The 24,640-nt window shown below is 34.8% G+C and overlaps 1 protein-coding gene across 7 annotated transcripts in view; it reads left to right on the top strand.

The window, feature by feature from the left end:
• MBNL3 (muscleblind-like splicing regulator 3) overlaps positions 1 to 24,640 on the top strand; it is a 124,376-nt gene that overhangs the window by 53,011 nt on the left and 46,725 nt on the right. For 6 of the 7 annotated variants that reach the window (XM_005872812.2, XM_014545005.1, XM_005872814.2 and 3 more), the window contains one exon: positions 2,684 to 3,537. The exons of the other annotated variant lie outside the window; for it this stretch is intronic. In XM_005872812.2, the coding sequence (XP_005872874.1) occupies positions 3,361 to 3,537 (177 nt within the window). In that variant the 5' untranslated portion in view covers positions 2,684 to 3,360. Of the gene's footprint in view, positions 1 to 2,683; positions 3,538 to 24,640 lie in introns of those variants that run through there. 7 annotated transcript variants of the gene reach the window in all.

The following is a 24,640-nucleotide window of genomic DNA, read 5'->3' as shown; positions in this document are numbered from 1 at the left end:
AGTGTATTCAGGCAGCCTATATAATTTAGTTGTCAAAATTTTCTTTAAATATAAACTCATAAACTCACAGAATATATACTTTTACAGTACTTTCCATTATATACTAAGTCAGTTACAGTATGGAACTTAATGTACTCTTGAAATTCAACTTAGTAGCACTAATTAGAATTTGTGTCCAAGAAGATTCTAAGAAAGATTGATATAGCCAATTTCAGGCTTTTTTTGTTTGTTTTCATGTGTCTGCAGACTTTTAAGAAACATAATAACAGCACTAATATATAATACACATACTATCCAATTCACCCACTTAAAGTGTACAAGGTAGTGAATAGGACCATCATCACTATCTAATTCCAGAATATTTTCATTATCTCCAAAGGAGACCGCATACCCATTAAATAGTTATTCTACTTTATCCCCTTGCCTTGGCCCTCACAATCACTAATTTGCTTTTTTACTCTATGGATTGCCTACTCTGGATATTTAATATAAATTGAACCATACAATATGTGGCAATTGTGACTGGCTTCTTCCATTTAGCATAATGTTTTTGAGGTCCATTTATGTTGTAGCATCTATCAGCACTTTATTCCTTTTAATGTGGAATAATATTCCATTTTGTGGATATATCACATTTTGTGTATCCATTCATCTGTTGAGAGACACTTGGGTTTTTTCTACCTTTTAACTATTGTGAATAGTGCTGCTATGCACATAAGTGTACAAATATTTCTTTGAGACCCTGCTTTCAATTCTTTTGGTATGTACCTAGGTATAGAAGTGCTAGGTCATATGGTAACTGTTTAACATTTTGAGGAACTTTCAGCCTGCCACAGCAGATACACTATTTTACATTCCCACCAACAATGTATAACAACTCAAATTTCTTCCCCATTTCTGTTTTTATTAGAGCCATCCTAATGGGTGTAGAGTAGTATCACACTGTGGTTTTCACTTGCATTTCCCTCATCTGGCTACTTCCATATATTTTTTTTCTAGGGGTCATTTGCCTGACAACCTTAGCCCTCTAGAACATGGTCCTTTATGGAACATATTGTGAAAGGTCCCCTACACAAATAAGAGCAGTCATAGATCTTCTGCATGAAAGCCCTGCACTTTGCTCCCTGAGGCCCCTCATTCACTGAGTAACTCTTATTCAACATTCATGATTGGCTATAATGTTTTACAGAAGGGAGCTAGATAGTCCACTATGGCAGATATTGTGGCAAGTAAGAGTAGAAGTCTAACCACTACAGCGTACACCGGAAACTAATACAAAAAGATAATATTGAATGTAAGCCGTAATTGAAAAATAAAATTTAAAATAAATAAATACATTTTCAAGTAAAAAAATAATAGAAGTGACAAATATTCATCTGCTACCGAAGAAGAACTATAATATTTCCCAGGACATTTGTGACCCCAAGCCTTCAACCAGAGGCCAAATTACGTTCAATATTTTCTAAGAAGCCAAAACTACATATAATACATTTTAGAAAGATTTCCATTAAAAATGACTCAAGAAATTCACCCTTTGCTTTTGAATGGATAAGCTTGCATGGATTTCCTAGATACTTAATTTCCCATTGGCATCTGAAAAATTAGGTGATATTGAACATCTTGAATGTGGAAAAGACAAATAGCAAATTCAGATTCTACAAAGTTATAGAAGACATTGTTTAAAAAAAGTAAATGAAAAATTTTAAAGAACTGTAATTCTACTTTTTTTATAAAGTTAACAGTTAGTTGATTTGCCTTGTACTCATTGCTTACTTTTGTTTTAGAAATTCCCTGTTACTTCAGTATGTGTTCATGGCATACTGCCAGTAAATTAACCTTTCATCTGCCTTATCAGCTGAATTGCTAGAATTTGTTGCTGGTTGACACTGGGTTAAACTGCAAACCTTAAAGCTGCACAATACTGAATGTATGAATGAACAGTGCTTTCTGTCTCACTTATTTGTACATGCTGAAACCTTTTTCTAAGTTGTTCCAATATCCCTTCATGGAGACTAATAGCTAATAGAGCATACACAGAAAAAAAACCCCCAGCATCTTTTCAAAGGATTTCTTTATGTGAAGCACATGTTACATTTCTAGCCTCTATCCTGCCTCATTTTCTGTGGGTCTCCAGCTAGTTATGTCATGACCATTTTATGTGATCATAAACAATTACATTTCAAGTACACATACAGAGTTACCTCGTAGAGCAACTTAAATTTTCTTAGCAATTCCTGTTTTCTGGATTTTGAGAGCAGATAATCAAGCCTTCAATCAGAATGTAGTAAGGCCAGTTTAAAGACAGGTTTGTGGTAGCCTGTAAAAACTTGAGACGTGCAGGTGCATCATAACTGTGTAAAAGTCTGTCATGTCAGGCTCTGGGATTTTCTGTGCAGTAGACCCAAGAATGAATTTCTTACCCCAAATGATCAAAATTAAGAATTCTTTTTAAAATTGGGTTGTTGCCTAGTCTTGTATTACAACAGTGAATCTTTTACTGTGCACAATTCTACACTGGGAAATTCACATTTTATTGACAATGGCTAATTGAAGTGTATTGCACTGTCAGTATTTTGATGCCTCCTGTTTTAAATAGGATATAGTTACTTCTTTTCTAAATCTAGAGTTTAAATCAGAAGCATTGTATGATATTTGCTAATTTTATTTTATGTTTTCCTTGCAGGTTTCTGAGGTGTCTTTTCTGAAAGCTCTTCTGCTTTGATTCCACTCTAGAGCTGTCTCTTTATAAACTCCTCTCCTTACCACCACCACCCCCACCCAAAACCTGGTGTGCTCATTCTTTTAATTTCTTTGATTCTCAGTTTTTCATAGTCAATTTCCCTCATCCTGATTTTGCAGCAATTTTTTTTTTACAATTGTAACATCCTTACCAACCATAATCTTTAAAGCCAAGAAATAGGGAGAAAAACTTTTCTCCCCCTGAACTGAGACCATTTCACAAATTGAAGGGCAGCCAACAGCATATGCTTTTTGCCAAAATAATTGAAAACATCAACTGGAGAGCACATAATTCTTTTGAAAGTCCACCAGTTATTTGAAGTAACTTTGGCAGAAGAACAAAATAAAACACTCAATATTTTAACCTTTATGGTTGCCTTCTTAGAAGTTGGTTTCTAATTTGGTTTTTAGTTATTCTGATACAATTTTTATTGTATGATTGGCTTTTTGTTTGACTAGACCTAATTTGACTTCAATGCAAACCTAAGTGCTAACGAAGAAATATTTCACCAAAGCAATCTGTGATCTCTTTACATTTAGCTTGAATTCATTTTTAATATTTTAACAACAGCAGTAATACTGTCTTAGAGAGGGTGCACTTGATTTTATTTTGCTTTCAATATGACGGCTGTCAATGTTGCCCTGGTTCGTGATACCAAGTGGCTGACTTTAGAAGTCTGTAGAGAATTTCAGAGAGGAACCTGTTCTCGAGCTGATGCAGACTGCAAGTTTGCCCATCCACCAAGAGATTGCCATGTGGAAAATGGCCGTGTGGTGGCTTGTTTTGATTCTTTAAAGGTGAGTCTCATCTAAATGCACATAATGTTTAAATTAAATCTGTTTATTTCTATTTTTGAAAGATGATGTGCTTTGAAATTGGTAAAGTTAATAACATGAAAGTGGTTAAGTTTTTCTTTTGTTTGTTTTTTAAGACAGGATGTAGACCTTGTGTTTGTATAACTAAGCCAGGCTAAAGTTCACCCCATCAAAGACAGTGATCAAAAGAGATAGGTTTAAAGAAAAAAAATTTAAAAGTTTTTGTAAGAATGAGAAATTTCAGCCTTGCCATAATTCTTGTGTACAATTTAGGTTTTGAGTACAGTGATCATAATCCTCATATAATCTAGAGAAGTCCTCTACTGAATTATGTTATCAAAATACAATTGTCAAGGACCGGTCAGCTTTCAGAGAATAAAGTCAGGCCCAGAGAGAATAAGGTGAAAACATCACTATCCAGAAAGAAAATGATGGCATTTTAAAATTTCTTAGTCAAAGTATATTTTGAATGTTTAACATATTGTTGTAAAACTAGATTCACTTGTTTTATCTTCCTGAACTGCTTTTTGACCAATTTCAAATTTGTCAGTACATTTTGTAAGAAAAGTCCTATTGCCAAGGCCAACAAACCCAAATAATATGTACTATAGAATAAACAAAATATGAAAGCAAAGGAAATATTATGTAGAATAGAACATATATGATTGCAGAACAAACAAATGCACTGATTTTCATCTTTTACTAAGTTATCCTTAAATTAAGGATAAAGATGAATAAATTAAAGAAGTAAAAAAGCAATAGATTCCTGGTCTAATTAGTAAGATTTGCTAGGATACATTAAAATTTTTTTTTCAAAATGTGTTAAAATGAATTAAACTTAGCAAGAACTTTCAAATTTCTTGATATTATTTTATACTTGTGACCAATTTTACCTTATTAACATTTTTATTTATGCACTGACTAATAGAGATGTATTTCTTCATGTGCACTTTTCTTAAAAAAATTATCAAGTGATACTACTTAAGTAGTTACTTTTACTTATTTTGTAGTTACTAGTTTTTGTTATAAATCATTCCAGTTCAAGAATGAAAACTTATTACCATAAAGGATGGTAATCCCTACCATTAAAAATGTCTGGATTACTCTTATTTGCAGTAATTATTATGACTAAAGGCTTATTCTGTTTTCTTTATTTCAGTTTCATTCAAGTTTCTATCTACAGTTACTTTGTATATTATTTAAATCTACTGCTGCAGAACTGGGCAGTGCCATGAAGTGGAAGAGCACTGGGTTAGTTGGGGGGTGGGATATGTCTTTCATCCAGTCCATAAAAAGGATCTGTCACTGCACTAGGAATTTTACATATTTATTTTCAGGAGCTCTGGGTTGCAGTCCCAACCCCACTATTGACCTTGGCTACTTAATCTGACACAACTTGAGTTCTTTCATCTCTAACAGATGGATCTTCTTCTCTACTTATCCTCCATGATTATTGTGGAGATTTCAATAGATAATATAAATGAAATATCATTTATTATTATAAAAGTGAATTAAATGAAAGGTTTTCTTACTAGTAGGAGTCTTCAAAAACAGTTCTATTAAGTTAGTGTTTATTATTTAAAAATATATACTCATGTTTCAAATATATATGCCCAAATCTAGTTGTCTGAGTGTCATGTTAGTTCTTCAAGCTAAGTATCACTGTTTTTATGGTTTACTCTTTGACATAGAGTTCCTTTCAGGTTTTGTAATATCTATCTTCCCAGACATCTGGTGGAAGGATACATGTGATGTTCCTAATCATTGTTAGAGTTCAAATCAGTTCTTCCACTTAAAGATAAAGTGCCACAAAGGAAACATTTTGAGGAAAAGTAATATAGAAAGTGATTGTTAACAAAATGCATACTGCACTATCACTTTAAAGCTTGGAAAATGTTTAATTCAGAAACTCATAGATAAAAGCCAATAAATATTAATAAACCACTTATTTAAAATATACTATCTATTCACTGCATTCAGAGTTTTAAAAATGTTTTGCATTATGTTAATACCTGATGACCAGTCACACAGGATATGGATGATTTGCATCATTATTACATTATCAAATTTTAATGAAAACCTTAATGTTTCAAATATACAATGCCTTCCAAAAAGTTTCTATTTAGATAGCATATTTGTCACATTTCCATGTCTGCACAAAAGCTTTGTAGTTCTCTTCTTTTTTATTATCTTTATTCTAGACATGCTTGAAATGTATGCTAAGTTGAGGGTAATTGACCTATGTGGATTGTACTGTTATCATATCTATAATACACAAATTACACACCTCAATGACTATTGCAGCATTTGCTACCCCCTCTCTTGAGTTTGTATAATTGAAACACCTTCAAAATGCACCTGTTTCTTCTTTTATGAGTGGTTAAATAATTGAAGCAATCATTTGATGAGTTTTGGGCTGATGCTTTTGTTGTTTTTATTTTTTATTTTTATGAGGACTCCTTTAACAGTAGGTACTCTACCAGATGATGGTTCTTTGCCTTCATAATAGGCAAAATAAATATAATGTCCTATATTGACTCATAATGAGATAATATTGTGAATATAAAGAGGGCAAACTTGATGGCTAATTGTGCATTGTGCTGAAGTGCTCTGCCCATCACTTTGTGAATGTTGAGTGTTCAATGATAAAGGTTTCACTATCTTCAGATAGAGCCCTAGAGAGTGTAGCCCATAGATTATTTTCCAGCTACATAAAAGAGTATTGTGTTATGTTGATATGCAGCTGTTTTTTACTCAATTGCCTAGTCTGCTTGACACAATTTATTTAAAAATTTCACTCCCAAGTATTGCTTAACTCATTCTGCACCAAGTTTTTGATATTACAGTTTACCATTGATTTGGTTTGGTAGTTTTAGTGAATGTTTCTAGCAGTTAACAAAACATCATCATTAAAAATACCAACCTAAAATCTTTGAGATTATTTTCATAGTCAAGAATGTTATCTTCATGTATTCTGCTTCAACAATGTCATATCTTGAACCTTCCCTTCCATACCTGAAGCAGTGTGAAATCAGCCATCTGTTTTCCAGAAAGAATATAAATGCTATCATTATTTCATTATGACATATCAACACCCATCACATCTGCCCAATCCACTCACCACTTTGGGTAGTTTTGTAATAAAAGTTATCGGGAAAGGTCTTAACATCTGGCATAGTCAGAAAATAGTCATGTTAACCCATATACATTCCTAAAATATTGGAACACACACAAAACAGTCCCACACTATCTTTAAATATCTCATATGATCACAAGCATAATATTTTCACAAGTGAAACCTGTTCTATAGGCCTATGAATGTGAATCTATCCTTGTAGGTCAAATTGTCCTCAGTTGCTAGTATATTTTGCACTAGTATCACTAGTCACAACAGTTTTCACTAGTTTTAAATTTGATCATCTTTTGACTGAATATTTACCTCATCCCTGTTTGCTAAGGGAAAATTTATAGGGAGCAGAAGACTTTTAGCAACATAATCCCAAGGGTTTTTGGATTATGCAAGATTTAGAACCATTTTTGAGCTCCAGCAGAGGTGTCTGCTGCTCTATAAAGACACAAAGGCAGCACCTGTCATCTTTAGACTCAAGGAAAATAACATTTTACTTAAGGATCTCTATCTTCTATGATATTAACCTTAAAAAGGAGTGTCTTTGGTAAAGGTCAATGCTATTTTGTACATTTCAAACACCACTTGAAAGACTCATGGACAGAGACATTTGTTGCTTTCAGTTTTATATCCCACATATGAGTGAAATCATATGGTTCTTAACTTTTTCTGACTGACTTATTTAGCTTAGTATGGTATTCTCAAGATCTATACGTGTTTTCACAAATGGCAGTGTTGCATCTTTTCTATGGCTGAGTGATATTCCATTGTTTATACGTACGACATCTTCTTTATCTAATCATTGTCCTGGCCACTGTGAATAATGCCATTTACAATGAACACAGGTATGCATATATCAATGAATAAATGTTTTTAAATTTTGGGGGTAGATACCCAGAAGAGGAGTTATTTGGTTAGTTGATAACACTATTCTTAATTTTTTTTAGGAATCTCCATGTTGTTTTCCATACTGGCTGGGTCAGTTTACATTCCCAGCAGAGAATGAGGGTTCCCTTTTTTCCACAAACTCTAACACTTATTACTTGTCTTGTTGATAATAGCCATTCTAACAGAGGTCAGGTGGCATCTCGTTGTAATTGTTTTTTACAGATGTCCCATTTTTCCCCCATTGACCCTGCTCCAGCCCCCCTCCAGGCCTTCACTGCATTATTGTCTGAGTCCATGGGTTATGCACATATGCATATAAGTTCTTTGGTTAATCTCTTCCCATCCCTCCTTCCCTCTGAGATTCGTCAGTCTGTTGCATGCTTCCACGTCTCTGGATTTATTTTGTTCATCAGTTTCTTTTGCTCATTAGATTCCACATATAAGTGAGATCATGTGATACTTGTCTTTCTCTGACTGGCTTATTTCACTTAGCATATCACTCTCCAGGTCCCTCCATGCTCTCTCAAAGGTAAGAGATCCTTTTTTACAGCATGGTATTCCATTGTGTAAATGTACCACAGCTTTTTTATCCACTCATCTAATTGTAGTTTTGATTTGCATTTCCCTAATAGCTAGTCAAGCTGAGCATCTTTGCATATATCTGTTGGCCATTTGTATGTCTTTTTCAGAGAATTTTCTGTTCAGATACTCTTCCCATTTTTTTTACTTGAATTATTTGTTTGGTGTTGAGTTGTATGAGTTCTTTATATATTTTGGATATTGACCTCTTGTAGGAGCTATTTTTCTGATCAGAAAAATTAAAAAACAGCTTTTTTAGAAAACTGATATAGAGACAAATTTATTTTAGAAAAATATATACTTCCATTACCCAATGGAATTCTTAATATATTTCTTTTCAAAATTTCTTTTTAAAAATATATCTTTATTGATTTCAGAGAGGAAGGGAAAGAGAGAGAGATAGAAACATCATTGATGAGAGAGAATCATTGATTGGCTGCCTCCTGCATGATCGGGGATTGAGCCCACAATCCAGGCATATGCCCTGACCAGGAATTGAACCGTGACCTCCTGGTTCATAGGTCAATACTTAACCATTGAGCCACCAGGGCCAGGCCAAAATTTCTTTCAGTGACAACTGTGTTTTTAAAACAAGATTCATTTGCTCCATGGACTCCCAAAGGATTTTCACACACTTGCGAAGGAATAATGTTTTAGAAATATGCTTAATTTAAAATATACCATTCTTTAAATAATTTGTAGCCATCTGAAGTTATGTTTATGATGACTATGCCAGAATAATAATAAACTCTTCCTTCTATTGACTGCCTACTATATATCAGAAACTTTTCACATGCTGACTCTAATTCTTACAACAACCCTGGGTAGACTTTACCTTTGGATGGCCCAGGTTTCATCAGCTGTGTGGTCTTGGATAAGTAACCAAACTTTCTGTCCCTAAGTCTCCTCATTTGTGAAAATATAGAACCTACTAACACCTACCTCTGCAGGTGCATTCAAATGAGATGATCCAAGTAAGCTGCTCAGAACAGGTCCTGATTCATCATATGCACTCAAAATATACCTTTCAAAAAAAATAAATTCTGGATGTCCTGAAAATTTAAACATGAAGAACAAAATTAAATTATGACAGTACTGTAATAATGTGTAGGTAGACACTTATGATCATGTGTGGGGAAGACCTTCTAAGCATTCTTAGAAGTAGAACCAATAAAGGCAAAGGATTATTAGAATGGATCACACAATAAAAATAATTTCTGAATGGCATAAAACACTACAGTTAGAAGATAAGCAATAATTTGGAAAAAAATTGTGACACACATGACATTATTTTAATATACAATGAGTTTTATGAATAAAAAAAACACAAACATTAAAAAATATTTTCTTGCCCAGCTGGTGTGGCCCGATGGTTGAGCGCTGACCTATGAACCAGGAGGCCACAGTTCGATTCACTGTCAGGGCACATGCCTAGGTTGCAGGCTCAGTCCCCAGTAGGGGGTGTGCAGAAGGCAGCTAATCAATGGTTACCTCTCGTCATTGAGGTTTCTATCACTCTCTTTCCTTTCCTCTCTGAAATCAATAAAAATATGTTTGAAAAATATTTTCTTAGTAAAATAGGCAAAGGGCATAAACAGCAGAGCAAGACAGTTTGATGTGACCAATTTATCTTCTTCAACACTTTGAGGACATTTTATGAGCCCTATTGACACAGCTGCTCTGATGCAGCCGCTGACTTTCAGCTGTCCCTGTTATAATGAGCATGCTCCCCTCCCCGCCTAACCTCCAGTCCAGAGGACCTTCACTTTCTACTGTAGTCCTTTCTGAATTGTTTGTATTTTACAAATGCATTACTTCTAAGGAGAGAGAGAGAGAGAGAGAGAGAGAGAGAGAGAGAGAGAGAAAGAGAGAGCCTTGTTAGACAGGGCTTGCCTTTAAGAGGAAATAAAAATCATCTCTGTTAAATAAATTTTATGATATTAAATATAATGTTTGCATACTCAAGTCTTAAAAGTAAGAATTTAGTTGAACATTTCCTCTATAGCCTGGAGCTGAGAATAGGGAATCTTATTGTAAACTAAATACCTTCCTTCTCTCTCTCCACTCAGTGTCTATATCTATATCTGATTCATTCATTCATTCATTCATTCACTGGATAGGTTTGAAAAATATTTTCTTAGTAAAATAGGCAAAGGGTATAAACAGCAGAGCACCTATTGTGTGCCAGGCATTGTGGTAGTCATGGGATCTAGCAGTGAACTAGAACAGTCCCTGCCACCATGGAACAGTCTAACTGGGGAGTGGTCAGGCAAAAAAGAAAAAAATGTTCAGGTTAATGACATATTGTTAAGTGTGAAGGAAAAAAAAGCAAGGAAAGAACACAGAGAGCAGCTGCTTTTTTAAATAAAATGCTCAGAAAGGCCTCTCTAATGAGGTGATGTTTGAGGAGAGGCATAAAAGAGGTGAGGGAGTGAGCTATGAAGATTTCTGAGAACATTCCAGGCCAAGAGAACAGCAACAGCAATTGCCCTGAAGCAAGAATAAACCTGGTGTGTTTGAGGAAAATCAAGACTACTGGGGTGGCAGGCACAAACGGATGAAGGGGGAGAGCTGTAGGAGATGAGGTCAGAGAGATCTTGGGTTTCGGGAGATCAGGGAGGACTGTGTTTATCTTAGTGAAACTCAGGGCAGTTGGCCTGTCCTGTGCTGGGCTTCTCTGGACTCTTCTGATGTGTATCTTTTTCCTGCTGCTTTTTCTCTGTATCTTTTTCTCTTCATAAATCTTAGCTATTAGTATAATCTTCTCTGAGTCTTGTGAGTCCTCTGGCAAAGCACCAACCAAGTTTTTTCATACATTATTCTTCTTTATACATTATTTACTTGATGATTTTTAAAAACCTTTTTTTCTTTTTATTAAGGGGTTGTTTCTTTTCCTTTTTTATTTTTTAAAATGTAATTTTTGAATTGAAAAAAATATTTTAATAATTAAAATTTAAAAACAACTGGTTATTAATTGATGAATATATGAAAAAATGTGGTTTTATACAACAGAATATTACTTATTTATAAAAAGGAACTAAATATGAATATAGGCTACAACATGGATGAACCATGAAAACATTATGCTAAGTGAAAAAAGCCAGCTCAGAAAGACCACATGTTGTGTGATTTCATCTATGTTAAATATCTAGAGTCAGCAACTCCATAGAGACAGAAAGAAGATTAGTGGCCGCCAGGGGCATTTGTGGTAGAGGTGAGGGGGCAGTGGAAAGTGACTGCTAATGGGTAAAAGGTTTCATTTTGGGGGTAAAATATATTCTGGAATTAGATAGTGCTAATGGTTGTACAACTTGATGAATGTGCTAAAAACCACTGATGTGTACACTTTAAAAGGTGAACTTTATGGTATATGAATAATATCTCAAGAAAACATTTTTAAAAATAAGCATGATAAACTGTCAGAGAGGAGGGCTTTGGGGGGCTGGATGAAAAAGGTGAAGGTATTAAGCAAAAAAAACCCACAACTCATAGACATAGACAGCAGTATGGTGATTACAAGAGGGAAAAGGGGTGGGGGCAGGTAAAATAAGGTAAAAGGGGGATAAATGGAGATGGGAAGAGACTTGACTTTGGATGGTGAACACACAATACAGTATACAGATGATATATGACAGAACTGTACACCTGAAACCTATATAATTTAATTAATGTCACCCCAATACATTCAATAAAAATTGTTAAAAATTAAGTATAAAAGGATATGCAGTGAAGTCTCCTTCTCATCTCATTTTTCAGCTAATCCATTGATTTCCCAACCAATATATTTAGCCCTACAGATATTTTATGTATATATATGCAAATATGTACATACCTACTATTAATTTTTTACACAAAGAGTAGCATATTGTTCTTCTCCTTGCATCTTTTAGTTAAAAATATTAAAAGTAAAAGGATGAGGAAAGATAATACCATGAAGAAATTGATCAAAAGAAACCTTGAGGTGCTATATTTATCTTAAAGATAAATAAAATTGCACACTGATATTGGGCTCCAGTTAGTAACTCTGTTACTCACAGACAATGTAAATACTCTATGTAGATGCTAGGGTTCAACAAATAAATGACTATATAATAGGTAAAGGTAGCCAAGTTTCTTACCATCAGAAAAAAATAATTAAAAATAAGGAAAGGGGAAGACTAGAATGAATCCTGTGATATGGATTTAAGTGGAAACATCAATATGAACTCATCTTAAAATTTAATCTGTATATAGTCATACAAGTGTAGAAATAGATCTAGATGTGTGTATATTCATGGATTAGTATGTTTGATTATATTGTCTAGCTCTGTCTTAGGAAGACCTAAAAGCAATGACACCCCAATAGTAATAAACATACCTAGCTCCCAGATCCTGGTTTCTAATACTATTCTTCAATAAAGAAACTAGGGCTCCTGGGAGTAATGGATGCTTCTGGATCAGTAAAGGACAAATGCAAGGTGAATCTGTAATGCTCTGTGCCAGGAATTAAGGAAATTCTCAAAAAGATTGGAGCATGACAAGAGATACAGGAGCCAATCTGAAGGAGATCCCAAAGACCAATGCGTCAAGATCATGAAAGATAAAGAAAGACTGAGGAACTGTCACAGATTGGAGGAAACATGGCAAGTAAATACAATGTGAGATCCTGCAATAGAAAGGATATTAGGGGGAAATTGGTGAAATTCAAATAAGGTTTTTATTTTAGTTAACAATATTGTAATAGAGTTAATTTCCTGGTTTTGATAACTGTGCTATGTATGGTATGTAAGTTGTTGACATTACAGGAATTTGAGTGAAAGGTATGCAGGGACTCTCTGTAGTAGTTTTGCAATCTTTTGTAAGTCTAAACTTATTTTAAAATAAAATGTTTTTAAAAGTTAGCTTTTTTAGTCTTACACGTGTACCTCCTGTCTTTTAATGCTCGGAAATAGTGGGGTGTTGTTTCTTTTCATTTTTTTCTTCTTTTTTGAAAATTTCGGGTATGGTAAGGAGAAAACTCTCAAACTCATAAAAGGACTGATTCCGCAACTGACCCCATCTAGCTGGATGAGTCAGACAGTGAAATAGATAAGAAAGCATTCATATCCATAAGAGCATTTCACAAACCTAGCTCATCAAGAATTTTGACTTTAGAAGGAAGACCATTCAGTTTAGATGATTACTATGTAAGAAACTGGAGATAGTGAGGAAGAGGCACTTGCCGAAAGTCACGTAAGCAGTTCTTACAAGAGCCTGAGGACTCCTGTGTTCTTTCAGTCATGTTAGTGTTTCTTTTTCCCTGTGAAGAAGGAAATGGGGTAAACAGCAACTGGGCTATTGTTTAATAAACAAAAAGCACCTGGCTTTTACACTGCCTGTGAAGTTTTGTTGCTTTCCTTAACATTTTGTACTTCGAAAAGGGTGAAAAGCCAACTTTCTCTTTCCTAATCCCTCCTCCGCTTATTGTTTCATGATAGTGTAGTTAGATTAACACTTTAAGGTTTCATATTTAGAAGTTTGACAATCATTTGTGCTATTAACTTTGACAAGGAAGAGAAGAGGCAAGGTGCTCTTTATTTTTAGACAAAGTTATCTAAATGAGTGATACTAAGCTTTGTCTAACTGCTGAGAGTCAGAACACTGAGCTATCTCTACTCCTTTATCCATTCTTCTACCTAAACCTTGCTTTGTTGAGTTAGCCAGCCAGAATTGGGGATTCTAACTGGCTGTGTATCGTAAACATCTTCATTGCATGAAAGTCTTTGATGTCTGATTTTGTTATATACTCATTAGAATAATGCCATGGTGAGCTAGAGGGGTACCTGTCACAGGTCAGCTGCAAATATTGTAGTAGCAGCAGTCCATTATGGGTCAAATATTGTTGTTTTATGGGAGCATAGCTCAACATCTTTTCTCTCCTCCTTGAGGCCAAGTTTGCTATTGGCTACCTGGTGAGAAAGGACCTGTGATATGGTCAGTATTAAGATTGATGCTTTATTATAGGAACCCCATTTAGTATGAGATATCTGAATATCTCAAGTTTGAGAACTGTCTACTATTTCTCAACTCTTTTGCTTCAAAGAAACTCTTACATGTTAGGGAAATATATAAAAATATATATATATATATATAGTTTTTTTCTCTATTTTAAGTTTTTGTGACATGTGGATAAGGTACTTCTGTGCATCTGGAAATAGCAATTAGCTCTTCTAGGAATGTAACTTTATTAACAGAACATTATTTACTTACTGTTTGTTTTGCTCTTACAGATGAGGCTTCTGCTTATAACATCCCTGAGGTTACCCTGTTTTCCTCTATCTCAGTCTTCTGCTTGATTGCTGACCTATAGGGTTATATATTCCGGGGGAAATTAGCTGTCTGTTATTTCCTTGTTATTTCTAAATAATCTTTTCATTTTATTTTTAATTTAAATTCTTTATTGTTGAAAGTATTACCTATGTCTTCTTTCCCCCCATTGACCTTTCCCCAGCTGCTCCTACCACCCAGCACATCAGTCTTTGGTTTCTTAAATTTGTTTTGTTGTTGCTGCTGCTGTGTAATCCAAATTTGCAATCCTGCTTGGGTTTTCAATGCTTTCCTGTGTTCTTGATATTGTTTTCTTAAAAGTAAATAAATGATTCCATTTGTTTTTTAACCTTTTATTTTCTAAATAATCTCCACTATTTGGAGTTAACCATGTTGTTTCTAGAGTTAACTTATCTTTTCAATGTTTTTTTCATGATGAGTCTGTATAATATTGCCTAGTGTCATGTCTTATCTGTTATTTAGTGAATCCTATATATATATATATATATGCCTATAGGATTCATCAATTTGGGGCATAGGTATTTAAATATATGCTTTAAATTGGATTTTTTTCTCTTACAACTGGGGATATGTGTTTTTATTAAAACTCAAATTTTTATTTACCCACTGGAAATTTGCAGAAAAGAAATCAACCTTTTATTCTTATCCATGTTCTTATGGGTAGACATTGGATAGTAAAGACAGTTTCTACATTCTAAAAGCCATCCATTACTTGAAAATATAGAGTCCACAGTGATATAACTGTTAAATATGACAAATTCCCTAACCGAAGACATAGGCTATGTGTCATCCATGATTTACTAGCTAACTGTATTGAAGTAAGGCTTTAAAGTCTGCCTTTAGCATGCAGAAATGCAAACAAAAATTTTGTTGTCTATGTCTTTAAGCCCTTCACCCATCTTTCATGTGTCTAGGTATTATGAGTAGGCTGTGTTGTAGTATCAATCATCTCTTACTCATTTTCAAATACTTTTGGAGGCTATGTGTTTTAAAATGACATATTTTTATGACCACATTGTCACATTGCCTTAACAATTTTTGTTCACTTTATTTTGGAAAGAGAATAATGCTGAAGTAACAATTTGAAGTTATTTGTATCTTCAAGAGCTCTGTGTTTTTATGTTAAATATTTGATGAACACCTATCCCAGAAATTGTTTTTCTGTTGTTAATGTTTATGCTTATCACATGCTCCATTAAATGAACTTACAAATTTTCCAGCTTTTGTAAAAACATAATCTCTAGTGTTTTTGCAATTTCCTGGATATTTCACTTTCTATTAGTAAGGAAAGCATTTTATATAGAAACAATTTCATTCTTACCTTAAAAACAAATGAAAAATTTGTTTTTATTTTGCTAGTACTCACTGGAGAAAGGATTTATTTTCCCAACTTTATTGAGATATAATTGACATGTAATGTTGTGTATGTTTAGGGTGTACAATGTCATAATTTTATACAAGTATATATTTTAAATGATTACCACAATTAGGTTAACACCTCTCTCACCTCAAATAATTACCTTTTCTATTTTTGTGGTGAGAACATTTAAGATCCACTCTTTTAGCAATTTTCAAGTGTATAATACAGTATTATTCATTCTAGTCACCCTGCTATATAATAGATCCCCAGAACTTGTTTTGGAAGTTTGTACACTCTGACTAATATCTCCCCATTTTCCCAATACCCAGCCCCTGGTAACCTCCATTTTACTCTATTTCTATGTTCAGCTGTTTTAGATTTCTCATGTGAGTGGTGTCATCAGTATTTGCCTTTCTGTGTCTAGCTTATTTCACTTAGCATAATGGCCTAAGGTATATCCATGTCACAAAGGACAATAATCCCTTCTTTCTTGTGGCTGAATAATATTCCACTGTATATATTTTGGGCTATTGTATAATTTTTTCAAGAAACTTTAGAAGTATTCTTGATAGGTGCCTCTTTCTTGTGTGAAATACAGACATAACCATGAAAATATATAAAATGAAGCATGGTATCAGCAAGTGGCATAAACATAGCAAATGTTGCCTTGTGAAAATAGATTTAACAAGGGCTCCTTATGTGGCTTTGAGCAAGTCATGGGAACCCTACCACCTCTGTTTCTCTTCATACAAGGGCAAGAAGCAGTACTCAATTTGTAGGACTATTGGTTATAGACAAGGATTTATAAATGTCAAGGTTCATTTAATGCTGAAAGTCCTGTTAAATCCATTCAGATTTCTATATACGTTCAATTCCCCAAAGAAATGATTCATTCAGCAACATTTATTCAAATCTATTACTTGTTAGGCACAGGGCTCAGTATTGTGCAGAATACAACATTATGGAAGACATGGTCCATGTCTGACCTCTTAGTATGAAGCTGTTTGTGTTATTTGCCATAAACCAGGTACAAACTAACTGCCAAAAGAGTCCAAGGGGAGAGGCCGGGGCTGGGATTACATACAGCTGTGGTGATTAAAGATGCAATCATTTAAGAGGTGCTGTTTGAGATATTCTTTGAAAGAGGGATAGGAAGATATTCCAGGCAGTTGGGACACCCTGAACAAAGATAGAGGGGGAAATTGTGATGTGTATTCTGGCTGAAACATAGAGCTTTTGTTGGCAGAGAAGTAGCCTCAAAAGTCAGTGATGAGTTTAAATTTTATTTTGTAGCTTTCAGGAACCTGACAATTTCTAGGTGATGACATCATCAGCCTATGCAAAATGAATTGGTAGAGCAAAAGAGACTGGCAAGAGGGGGACTTCTGAGAAAGCTGTTTAAGTATTGGAAGTATGAGATAAGAATTTAAATTAGGTGGTGGCAGTGGGAAGGGAAAGCCAATGATAGAATTGAGATACTGGTAAAGTCAATGTAGTTAAGTAAGAGGAGGTTGACATTCTATTCCAGTCTACTGCTATTGCACTCATCTTTATATCCAATCTGCCATACTTATTTCAGTTTCACATTAGATGCTGTCTTGTGTTGCTGTATCTTTTGTGCCTAGTACATGTAGCACATACTAGGATCTTAAAAATTGTTTGTTGAATGAAACATGAGCTTAATGAATCATTTTGATAGAGGGAAAATAAATATGGGCTCCCTTGCAAGATGCCCAGTCATCTCTACATCTGCATTTTTACTTCCACTCCAAGTTTAGCTTTTACTTAAATATGAATTGAAATTGTATACGCTCATTTGCTGACTGTCCTCATTCAACCACATTTTAACCTAGATTTGATGACCTACACATTGCTGATTTTTGTGAATTTAATTCTGTTCCTTAACATTATAGAAATGTCCTTTGGACAGATGCTGTTTATACTCTCCAAATGTTGCATTTTGAGTGCGTTTACCCTATATATAGATTTTTAAAAATTTTGCTGAGTGGCCATTGTTAAATATTATTTTACAGCAATTAGTATGATAATCCAGTAATATTCAAGCATTATTTTTGTCTTAAATGTTTAAAATTAAATTTTACAGCAGATGGCTAGCTTGCAAATCAAGGTATTCTTGGAAGCCTGGTTAGTGCTAATAAGGTTATTTTGAGTCAAGTATAAAATTATAATCTTCAGAAAAGGGTTTTGTGTTAAAGGTGACTGCCTGGTCCAATAAAAATATTTTTAAAGTTTAATTACTAGCTATTGTTCTGAATGCCCAGTGAAATTTTCAAGGCCCAATAAGTTTAATCATAGAAAGGCAAAGAATAATTATCATAGAATAATGTCAAAGGCATTGACATTTATAAATAAACTTACCTAGAACCCTCAAAAACTAGAAATTAATCCAAATAATCTGCTTTTTAAAAAATGAGAAAATAAGAAATGGGAAAGGAATTTCAAGATGCTGTTTTTTAAGTGCCCTCTGAACTTATCAGGTACATCTTGGAGTTCATGCAATCAGTTCAATCTCTTATACCTTTTTCATCTTCATCTCCATTTCTGAATAGTGATTTTTGTTTTTCAGAAGAGATGACCCTGAGGCCTTGGGTGCAGTCCTTAGTAATCAAGATATGATTCAGGTTTGGGTAACTGACTCTACTTTCAGACACAGGAAAGGTACCTGGAACATTATAGAAAAATGTTTCCATAAAGAAAGGAACTTAAACTTGGCTATTGCAAATAATGCTGCAATGGGCATAGAAGTGCATATATTCTTTCGAATTAATGTTTTGGGTTCCTTCAGATATATCCCCATCAGTAGATGAGTGTATAAAAAAGCTGTTGTACATTTATACAATGGAGAACTAGTTGGTCCTAAAAAAGAAGGAAATCTTACCTTTTGTGACAGCATGAATGGACCTGAAGAGTATTATGCTAAGTGAAATAATTCAGTCAGAAAAAGATAAATAGCATATGATTTCACTTATATGTGGAATCTAATGAACAAAATAAACTAACAAACAAAATAGAAACAGACTCATAAATAAAGAGAACAGACTGACAACTCTCAGAAAGGAGGGGGTTTGGAGGCTGGGTGAAAAAGGTGAAGGGACTAAGCAAAAAAACAACAACACACAAACACAGACAACAGTAAGGTGATTACCAGAGGAAAAGAAGGGTGGGCTAGGTAGAAGAGGATAAAGAGGGATACATGGTGATGCAAAGAGACTTGACTTTAGGTGGTGAACACACAATGCAATATACAGATGCTATATTATAGAATTGTACACTTGAAACATATAATTTTATTAAGCAATGTACCCCAATACATTCACTAAAATTTTAAAAAGAAACTTAAAATTATTTGAATATTTAGCAGCATTTAACTGTCATTAATACTTTTCTTTATAGATTAAGCTATTACATATGTGTCCTTATCCTCCCATTGCCTCCCCACCCACTCCCTGCTCATGCCCTCACCCCCCTAGTGTCTGTGTCCATTGGTTATGCTTATATGCATGCATACAAGCCCTTTGGTTGATCTCTCCCCCTTACCCTCACCCTCCCCTGACTTCCCTCTGAGGGTTGAGCATCTGATCAATGCTTCTCTGTCTCTGGATCTGTTTTTGTTCATCAGTTTATGTTGTTCATTATATTCCACAAATGAGTGAGATCATGTGATATTTATCTTTCTCTGACTGGCTTATTTCGCTTAGCATAATGCTCTCCAGTTCCATCCATGCTGTTGCAAATGGTAAGAATTCCTTCTTTTTTATAGCAGCATAGTATTCCATTGTGTAGATGTACCACAGATTTCTAATCCATTCATCTGCTGATGGGCATTTAGGCTGTTTCCAAATCTTAGCTATTGTAAATTGTGCTGCTATGAACATAGGGGTGTATATATCTTTTCTGATGGGTGTTTCTAGTTTCATGGGATATATTCCTAGAAGTGGGATCACTGGGTCAAATGGGAGTTCCATTTTTAGTTTTTTGAGGAAACTCCATATTGAGCATGTTTTCATATGTCTCTTGGCCTTCTGTATGTCCTCTTTCAAAAAGAATCTATTTAGGTCCTTTGCTCATTTTTTGATTGGGTTGTTTATCTTCCTTTTGTTAAGTTGTATGAGTTCCCTATAAATATTGGAGATTAAACTCTTTTCGGAGATAACATTGGCAAATATGTTCTCCCATGCAGTGGGCTTTCTTGTTGTTTTGTTGATGGCTTCTTTTGCTATGCAGAAGCTGTGATGATGATAATAATGAAGATGATGATGTCATTAATATTTTTAATCAGTAGCATATGTAATAGGCTACTGACAGCTAAAACTAAACCAAGACTCTCATTTTTCCCAAATTTTAAAGACCTCACTCGAATAGCACATGACATTTACTCCATCTTTGAAGTTTTAGTTGTAAAACATATTTAGTCATATTTTACTTATTTTGCCCTCAATTTTCCCACTCGAAAAACATAAGGAAAAAAATGACATTACTTCTAAGTTAGAGATTGTAGAGAAAAAGGAAAGAAAGACAGAAAGAAAGAGAGGAGAGAAAACCAAAAGAAAGCCACAAAGAAAGAAAAGGAAAAGAACAAGAGAGAGAGAGAGATAGAGAGAGAGAGAGAGAGAAAAGAAGGAAGGAAGAAGGAAGGAAGGAAGGAAGGAAGGAAGGAAGGAAGTTTGGAGACACCTATTGAGAAAAGCTTTTCATTTTGAAATACTTCAGCTCCAATAATAATGTATTTGAAATGAAACCAGAATGGTGTAATGAATAAAATAACATACTAATGAAAAGGAGGTGATAAAGAAAGTGAGACTCCCCAGAGAGAGAATTATTTATGCCATTGTTATCACACATTTTCCAATATAAACTCCTCATCTCTTCTTGAAGTGAAAATAAAGATATGTGATTAATTATGGCTCAGAGATATATCATTGTTCCTATCAAACTTGCTCCTCCTCCTCAATAGAACCATTAAATGTACCACGCATCATCTTTGATTTCTACCCCATGGTTTTTCTTTGATTTCTGTCCCTACTAGTAGGTCAAGTGCTAGAGCCCCTACCAGCAACATTCTTCATGTCTCTGCAATTGCAGTAGAGATAAGATAGGTAAACTCCTTGTGGGCAAACTCCCTGTCCTGTTCTTCTTTATGTCTTCCACAGTATCAGTAGTCATTTCACAGAGAGGTCCTTATTAACCAATATGCTTTCTTTTATCAGGCAGTGAGAACAATGCAATTCAATACTATGGTTGCTAGAAATCTCTGAGCTAAATTTCCTGCCCAGCTAAAGCAATTCACCTTAGTCTAGATTTTTAATGTATTTTTTATATAGTTGTTGCTATTGTCCTGCCTCACTCTTACTCTGAATGTGATCTTCTTGAAAAGGCATCTTTCTTGTAAGTTATTTTCGAGCTCTTCTGGAAGAATGTAGTTGCATAACTAGTGAGAGAGCAAGGGAGCAAGGGAAGGAGATAATTCTGTTTCTGAATTTCTGTATTGCAGGTATTTCAGTAATGCAAACTGGGGGCTTTGGTGTTCATAGGCTTCAGCGATACGCAGAAGTAAACAAGTGCTGCTGAGACTACTCTTACTACATAAACAAAAGAATAACGCATACTTGGATCTTCTTATATTTAGTTGTTTTCTTTACAATTAAAAGGACATAGTGATGTATGAAATGTATTGTTTTCTTATTGCATCCCTGCAGGGTACAACTGATGAACTTTGGATTCAGTGCTAGCTTTGAGGTCTGGGAATCTATCAATACTTCAGCTTCTGTTTGTCTATGCTGAAATGCCATGATCCGCACTGTGTTGTTTGCTTAGTTGATGTGAAAAGCATTTTCCTCTTAGCTTGTCTTTTTCCAGATATTATTTTGGAGAACGAGAAGAAGGGATAATGCTTACAATCGAGTAGGGTTTCTGCAGTGAGTAAAAGTATTAATTTATTGGAAAGCTGAGGAGACTTTACTACAAAATCTTTTATTTGCTTAAATTTGGGCATATAGCAATCATTTAGAAAAACACTCTGGGGAAGTTTATAGAGTAAATATAGGCAACATAGTGTACAAAGCTCTTATATATTTAACTTTATAACTAATACCACTCACTAATTTGTAAACAGAAAATGAATGTTTTTGAGGAGTAATAGAATAGAGTTTTGAGAATCCCTGTCTTTTTTTTTTTTTTTTTTTTTTTTTTTTGCATGACTTCAATTGGCCTTATTTTATACTAGTGTCCCGGTGCACAGATTTGTGCACATTCAAATGAAATTAATTAGAAGAAATATTTTAATATCACTATTCGCCCTTTCTCTATAATAGAAGTGTCAACCAAATTCACGATTGACAATGACAAATCGAAACACACATGTGCAATTGGCGCCAGCAAGAGGTTTATATGTATGGCACATGCACAAGTCATCTTAGCCATATATATATATATAATAAACTTGCTCAATTAGACCTGCTTTTTCATTTAGCTAAACTTTTTCCAGCCCAGGAAAGCACCCCAACTTCTCTTTCAGGTGATTGTTAGCAACACAGCAGTAAACGTCAACATGAACAGATTATTATTGTAGATCATGCAGGGAGAACAAAGGGTGAAATAATTAACTGTAGCAGTGTTTGACTATATTCTGCACAGTGAGAAAACCTAAAGTCATTTTCAAGTTCCACCATTTCTTACTTCTTTTTAGTCGGGTCAAGTTTCTAAACTTTCTAAATCTCCATTTTCCAGCTAATGAAAAGAAAATAGGATTCCACTGAGTCTCCTATCTACCTACTCCAGGACTTCTGTAAGGATCAAATGAGATGAGGCGCATTAAAAAGCTTCACAGATATTTGGTTAAACTGTAATTGTTTGCACCTGGCTATAAAGCAAGTTGTGTTCCTGGGCTGAAGAAACTCCAAGGAGGCTAGTCGGTAGGGAGAGGAGGCCAGGAGTTGCTACGTGATGTCATTACCCGGCGCCCACAGCAACCATTTCTGGGCTGGACTAGGCTGTGGGCTGCATTTTGTGCCATGTGGTCTTGGCAGTGTTGGCTGCGATTTGGTGGGGTGTCACTCCAGGGTGGTGGCGGGCCTGTGTCCCACTCGGGGGGAAGCCAAGTGTTGGTTTGTTGGCGCCAGGTCCGTGGTGTGCATCATGGTAGCTCATCATTACTGATATCGGAGATGTGGAATTAAGATATAAAAGAAACTTAACATTTAGATTATCAGTAACTTAAGAAAATGCTTAATAAACAGCTAAATCCATTGTTGGATAGGACGGTATTCCCATAGAGCAAAGGTTCTCAAAATGGTTAGCAGACTAGCAGCACCAGCTCTACCTGGGAACTTGTTAGAAATGTCAATTCTCTGGTCCCACCCCAGAACATCTGAATCAGAAACTCTGGGGGTGGGTCTGAGAGTCTGTGTTTTAAGAAGCATTCATGGTTATTCTGATGAACACTAAAGTTTGAAAATCATTGGTTTAGAGAAAACCATGCCTAGCCAGGAGAATATCAACTAAAGAGAATATTTCTCAGTTTCAGAATTCTCAGCAGTCGGTCCCTCAATGCTTCTTCCTTCCTTTTCCTCACTTTTCAGATGGCCTTATTCTTGGGTTATTGTCTATGTTCTGATATGGTAGAATGAAGGTTGTTATGTTTCTCCCCCCAAGCAATACCACAATGCTTATTAGCTAATATGACTTAATTACAGATAAGGTTCTGAAACATGCTGCACAAAAGACAGCAGTTTAATTCTTTTTAACCCAATATTTATCAAAATTCTTTGAGCACAGAACCCTATTTTTGTGGAGCATACAGAAACTTCTCATAAAACATTACATAACAGATAGTTGGGCAAAATAACATCAGTGTCCAAATGTATGAAACAAAAAAAAAACACATTTTCCTATTATAACCCTTTGGAGACATTAGTGACTTTTTTAATAACCCAAGAGCTCTATTGTAGGTGTTCTAAGCTGCTACAAGTGGACTTTCATAATTTTATATGCAGTCAGTGTAGGTACATAAAAGTATGTGTGTATATTTGTATATTTATAACATTTATTAGTTCTAATGTATATATTTATAATATGTTATATATTAGTTTTTATCAATAGAAATATGTGTATGTACATATATATCACATATTCAAACATATTTCACATTTATATGAGTCAATATTGGCTTCTAAGATGTTGGCATAATGAGATAAAAATTTAAAAAAAGGAAAAATTATGGAAGACAGTATGGAGTTTCCTCAAAAAGCTGGAAATGGAACTCCCATTTGACCCTGTGATCCCACTTCTAGGAATATATCCCAAGAAACCAGAAACACCAATCAGAAAGGATATGTGCACCCATATGTTCATAGCAGCACAATTCACCATAGCTAAGATCTGGAAACAGCCTAAGTGCCCATCAGTAGATGAATGGATTAGAAAACTGTGGTACATCTACACGATGGAATACTATGCTGCTGTAAAAAAGAAGGAACTCTTACAATTTGCAACGGCATGGATGGAGCTGGAGAGCATTATGCTAAGTGAAACAAGCCAGTCAATGAAGGAAAAATACCACATGATCTCACTCATTCATGGATAATAAAGACCATTACAAACTTTTGAACAATAATAGATACAGAGGCAGAGCTGCCTCAAACTGATTGTCAAACTGCAGTGGGAAGGCCAGAGAGGGTTGGGGGGCAGAAGGGAGGGGAGTAAGAGATCAACCGAAGGACTTGTATGCATGCATATAAGCATAACCAATGGACATAAAACACTGGGGGGTAGGGGAGGCCAGGAGATTGTCAAGGGCGGGGGAAAAA

Source organism: Myotis brandtii, unplaced genomic scaffold, assembly GCF_000412655.1.
Source record: "Myotis brandtii unplaced genomic scaffold, ASM41265v1 scaffold393, whole genome shotgun sequence".
Classification (NCBI taxonomy): domain Eukaryota; kingdom Metazoa; phylum Chordata; class Mammalia; order Chiroptera; family Vespertilionidae; genus Myotis; species Myotis brandtii.
This window is presented reverse-complemented; position numbering and strand designations above follow the sequence as displayed.